At 38.8% G+C, this 6000-nt stretch overlaps 1 protein-coding gene across 1 annotated transcript in view; it reads right to left on the reverse strand.

Moving 5' to 3' along the window:
- The window catches only part of LOC307174463 (rho GTPase-activating protein 7), a 54928-nt gene extending 49198 nt beyond the window's left edge, over nucleotides 1–5730 (reverse strand). Inside the window, exon 1 of the mRNA XM_079898288.1 lies at nucleotides 5251–5730. Within this exon, the coding sequence (XP_079754414.1) occupies nucleotides 5251–5371 (121 nt within the window). The 5' untranslated portion in view covers nucleotides 5372–5730. The remainder of the gene's footprint in view (nucleotides 1–5250) is intronic.
- Nucleotides 5731–6000: the final 270 nt, after the last annotated feature.

A 6000-nucleotide genomic window follows, 5' to 3' on the forward strand; every position in this document is an offset into this window, starting at 1 on the left:
AAAAAAGGACAAGACCTCTGAGATGAGACAGGCCAGAAGGAGTATACAGATGGACGGTTTATGTAAAAAGAAAACAAACAAACATTGGATTTGTGCCTAATATGCTTGTTAAAAAGTCATGTTTGTGGAAAGTGCCATTCAATTTCGGTGCACTCTCATGGCTAGTCTGTTTGACTGCCTCCTACACTGGCTAATGTAAGCTGTGTATTCCGATTTGCTCATTGTTTACTTTGAGAAAGTTGTGTTTTCATGGTCAGATGATCTCATAAAGTCGTGGGTGTGCGTCAAAGGGATCAAGTTCGCATAACCATTTCTATTAATCTAAAGAGCTTTACAAGTGATCTCAACATGGCACTGTAATTTCCATAAAAAATATATCTCTGTAGGCTTCAAGTGGCAAGGAATGTTAAAGGAAGCACTTTACAGTGTGCATGCACGCAGGAATTTTTTTCATTTCATTGTTAAGTCGGATTGGCTTGGCGAGACTCTTATTTGTGACGGTCATTTTGCATGTGCTCAACGGTGTAGAGTGGAGCTGAAAAATATTGATTTAATAACTTGTGGGGCTGTAGAGATAGTTGCCTTGGCTGTGCAAGCACTGAGAGATGACAATTTTATGCATCATCAAAGGTAATGAAGGATCTGGATCCTTCCTTCAGGGAAGAGACTTTTGATTAGGCCATAATTCCAGATGATCCTTTTGAACTGGATAAACACGAGGGAAAGCTGAAGAGACTATATTTTTTGAAAACGCTTTAAGGAGAGGAAAATGAGGTCATTAGAGAGAGAAAAGTCATAAACGGTGCCCTGAGAGTCATATGGAGGACATTTCGGCAGTTGCAGAGGTCAGTCCTCTAAGCGCTCATTAAGCATGTTAACTTTAATTTATGAGTTGTGGGGTAGCACAGAATTTTCAAATGTTTTATCAGCAAACATATTGTTGTATTAACAGTATTGCATTTTTCAAGTTGGAAACTGATCCTCAGCATTGGTCTTGTTTTCATAAAATGTAGCATAAATGTCTTGTTGGAGTCTTGAGGCAATAATATACGACTGACGAGATATGAAAAACAGGAAACGTGCTTCTCGAACCTCTGAATGCAGAAGTTTTAAGGCATGCACATTTCGATTATTGGCCCAAGTTCAAATAGAACTTCGCGCAAATTTTAATTGGTTTATCGGTAACACTTTACAATAAGGTTCATTAGTTAACATTAGTTAACTACCTTATTTAACGTGAATGAACAATACTTCTACAGCATTTATTACTCTTAGTTGATGTTAATTTCAACATTTACTAATACATTATTAAAATCAAAGGTTGTATTTGTTAACATTAGTTAATGCACTGTGAACTAACATGAACAAACAATGAATAGCTGTATTTTTTTTTATTAACTAACATTGACAAAGATGAACTAATACAGTAACACATGTATTGCTCATTGTTAGTTCATGTTAGTTAATACATTAACTAATGTTAACTAATGAACCTTATTGTAAAGTGTTACCAGTTTATCAGTATTTTTCCAGGTTCCCAGACATCCTGGTTCTGGATGGATATGGATTGATTGATGGATTGGTTGGTTGGTTGGTTGGTTGATTGATTGATTGATTGATGGATTGATGGATGGATGGATGGATGGATGGATTGATTGATTGATTGATTGATTGATTGATTGATTGATTGATTGATTGATTGATTGATTGATTGATTGATTGATGGATGGATGGATGGATGGATGGATGGATGGATGGATGGATGGATGGATGGATGGATTGATGGATTGATGGATGGATTGATGGATGGATTGATGGATGGATTGATTGATGGATTGATTGATGGGTTGGTTGATGGGTTGGTTGATGGATTGATGGGTTGGTTGATTGATTGATGGGTTGGTTGATTGATTGATTGTTTGTTTGATTGATTGATTGATTGATTGATTGATTGATTGATGAATGGACTAAATAAAATGATTAATTTAATAAACCATTTATTTAATCAATTAATCGATTGAGGGGTTATAACACCTTGTGCATTGTAATTCTGCATTTAGAAAAAGTCTTTGTCAAAATGAGCTATGGTCATTTAGCACAGACCATTCATCCACTTAACAGTTGTACAGACTGCCATTGACCGGAGCAGCACAAATTCCAACACATCCGTTGTCCAATCAACCCCTGGTCACATGGGACAATAGAGGGAGACTGAGCAGTAAATCTGAGTTGCAGCTGGTTTAATGAGCCTTGGCCGGCAATGAGAAGCCAGATTATATATGGTTATGAGGGTGTGTGAACGCCTACCTCATGGCCACCTAACCTTTGAGCCCAATTTATAGAGAGGTCCACGCGTAAATCTGTTACTCTAATCAGCTATTTGCATTTTTTATGGTAAATTGCTGACAGATGCGATCGATTGTTCAATGTTTGGTTTAATACAGGGCAGCCAGTTGTAAGAAGTTAGAATGATCATTCTGATACCCCAGAACTTAGCTCAACTTCTTTCCGACTGTTCTTCTGTATTTTTCCCAGAGAAGTCAGCTGACTTCTGTTGTTTATGTTTGTTTATATTAGTCTTTCTTAAAGTAACAGTCCATTAAAAAATGAAAATTTTATCAAGTTTTCCCAAATCTGTACGAGTTTCTTACTTCTGTTGAACACAAAATAAGATATTTGGAAGAATGTTGGTAGCCAGACAGTTGACGGTACTGACTTCCATAGTGGGGGAAAAAATACTATGTAAGTCAATAGGTGCTATCAACTGTCTGTTTAACAACATTCTTCAAAATATCTTCTTTTGTGTTCAGAACAGAAGAAAGAAACTCATATAGGTTTAGAACAACATGAGGGTGACGTACTTTAATTTTTTTCGGTGAACTAATCCTTTTATAATCTACTGTACATATAAGATGCTATAAAATATGTTTTAATACTTTGAAACATTTGCGTATTAGGTAAAGCCTATGAAATGGAGACCTGCAAAGGCTCTGAAAAACAAGTCAGTGGAATTTATAGTCTTACTGATGCCCTGCAGTTATTCCAGCAAAGCCACTTGTGAAAAACATTAACAGACTCAAAAGAATTCCGGTCTGAAAATGATATAGTAAAACCAAATGTGGGCGTTAAAAAAAAAGGTGTTGTGATTTGCTGGGGAAGCTCATTACTTCTTCAGAGAAAAGAAAGATTCATTGTGACTTATAATCTCATAATTAAGAATTTATTTGTGACTTCCTATCACATTTCTTGTTCATATCTACAACTTTCTTGTTGTATTTTATACCTCAAAGTTCACATTTTCACCTTACACTTTATCTAATACATTGATGTATTGATGGATACAGGCTTCCATAAGATGAAAACAGTTTTATTCTGCATGGTGGCTGCCATTTTGAGAACATCCCTCCCAATCGATGCATAGTTTTGGTGGCAGAATAAATGAATGATATGTGATAAATATGTCATTGAATAATATTTCTACAGTGGTAAAGGTAACCAAAATTTTGCACTTGTGTGATGCTGCTTCCACTCCAAAATCACTTGTCACTTCTGGTTAGGGCACTGTATTAAAAACAAATTTGATCCCAGATTATTGCAAATTATGTTTTAGAAGGGTCTGTAAAAAGAATCTTTTTGTTTTTGTTTTTAACAGTCATGACATTTTCAAATCAGGAATTCAGAAGAACAATGATTTCCCATATGCGATGTTTCAAAAATCAAACAATTCCTCAAAACGACTTGCAAAATATTCATGGCTGTGGTAAAAAGAAGAACTTCTTTTTTTTTTTTTTTTTTTTTTCAGAGATTCTGTTATTGTAACTTAGGAAAATGTGGAATCTGACCCCATTTCCTTCTTTTTTTTCCAGCTGTGTATGTTTCTTTTCTCCCCCCCCCCCCCCCCAATCTTCTTTCTTTTCCTTTTTTTTCCAAGATTGCAACATCTGGTGAGGCTTTCTCACAGTAATCTCTGGAGCTAACAGGTCTGCTCTGCATCATAATGGAGCTCAGAACTCTTTATACACAGTTCCTCTATCGTTCACACATGCAAACAACTGCTCTGACAGGCACACAAAAAACACGTGGCTCCGGTTCCTGTGATGAGGTAATGCCTCTTGGCAAGGGTGAAACAAGAGCTGATCGTACTGAATGGCGAGGACAATCTGTTCAGTGTAAACCTCAGGTAAAAAATAAGTGAAGCAATACAATAGAAAAGAAGGAAAAGCAATTATCATTGTTTTTGCTGCGCAGGCACTTGTATTCCGACTTTGACGTAACCCAGATACCGCAATACCTCACACGTCAGCCCACATCGATAAAAGCTCCAATCTTTCCCGGCCAGATGTTTACTCCAGATGCCAGACCATCATTTTTGCAAGTGGCACATTGTATTTTACTTGGCCGTGATTTCGTTCGAAGTGCCGCGACAAACGCAAGTCCCTGGCGCCGTGCCGCATTTAATTGGGGGTGCGCTAGTGTTTGGCAACAATCTGTTTTAATTGGCTTTCAGAAAGCTTTTCTCCCGCTAATGTCGTTTTTCTGAGTTCTCGCACGTTTATGAGCCGCATCTGGCCAACACGGATCATTGGATGCACATCGTGATCTACGCGCGTACGACTGTGTGTGTGTTTACACCGAGTTATGACAAGCTGGGTCAGGGCGTAAATATTAGGACAGGTTTGTAATGTATGACGGACAGAAATCCCCACCCTTGAGCGAGAGGAGGGCCCCACGAGAAAGACTTAGAGATAGAAAAACTATCAAGGAAGATTTAGCCCTCTTATCGACCAAAGGCCATTTCCTGCGGTGCCTTTCATGCTCTTGGGTGCCAGAGATGTGGATATCCGAGCAATTAACTGGCTCGTGTTAACATGTCAGGGTTTTTTTTTTCAATCAGAGTTAAAAGAAATGTTTCAAACCATTTTAGACATTTGGAAAGCCATCATCACTGAAAACTTTGAGAAGTTAAGTGGATGATACAGATGATGATGACTGGTGAAGTGTATCAAACTCTACCTGAAGGCACAGTTTCATATAACAACCTTTTAAAATACAGAATTAGCTGCAGTTCACATATAAACCATTGAAACCAGAGAATTCCCAATGCGCCCTCCTGGTATGCTTAAACAAACGTTTAGCTTGTCATTACACCTCGGTTATGCAAAGTTCACTGAGAAAATCATACAGCAAGAACGTCAATGGACCACCAAGGTGGTCTGTCGACCACAACAGAGAAACCCACAATCTCTTTACCTGAGAGACGCTTCTCACGTGCGCTCTTCCAAAATGTATCCCAAGCCTTGTTAGTGGAATCCTTCACGTGCTCGCTAAAAGACCTCCTGAGTGGAGTTTTCACCGTGTGTGCCATATCCATACGCTTTCCACAAGCTGTCCAGTCGCTTTTCACTCCATCTGAGCGCCGTGAATCCTCTGAGTCCAGCTGGGAGCCCAGAGAGAAGGAGGTTTCTTCTTGCTAGCTTGACACTTGATGCAAAAAGTCTGCATGTAGTTTGCAGACACCCTCTATGAGATTGTGTAAGAGAGAGAGAGAGAGAGAGTGGGAGAGTGAAAAGGAAGGGGGAGAAAACTTTTTTTTCCTCCTAAGTTAGGGGTCAGAGGAGCCTGAAAAGGAAATAGCATCCACTTCGGGTTAAGTGTCACCACCCCTCCTCATCTCTGAGATAAAGTCAGCCGTGCATCTGGATGGTCACCAGTCATACGCAATCATTTCTAAGAAGGACGCTTAGATAAATCTTACGTTTGGATGTCTCTTTTGATGAAGGGTGGGGAACTATGCAAGGACTGTCCCCTTTTTTCTTTATCTTTGCTTTTTCTCCAGCCGGTTCGGCTTTACCGTGACTTCCCGTTTCACAGGAGAACTTCTCTGTTTTCTATATTTCATACTGTCAGCCCTTTTGAGGTTGACTCTTTGATTCCAAACAAACAGTTTGGTTATGAATAAACAGATCTGTCCAATCTGTCGTGATTGCTTATTGGCTTTTC

The sequence above is a fragment of the Squalius cephalus genome (assembly GCF_949319135.1).
Source record: "Squalius cephalus genome assembly, chromosome: 17".
NCBI classification, from domain to species: domain Eukaryota; kingdom Metazoa; phylum Chordata; class Actinopteri; order Cypriniformes; family Leuciscidae; genus Squalius; species Squalius cephalus.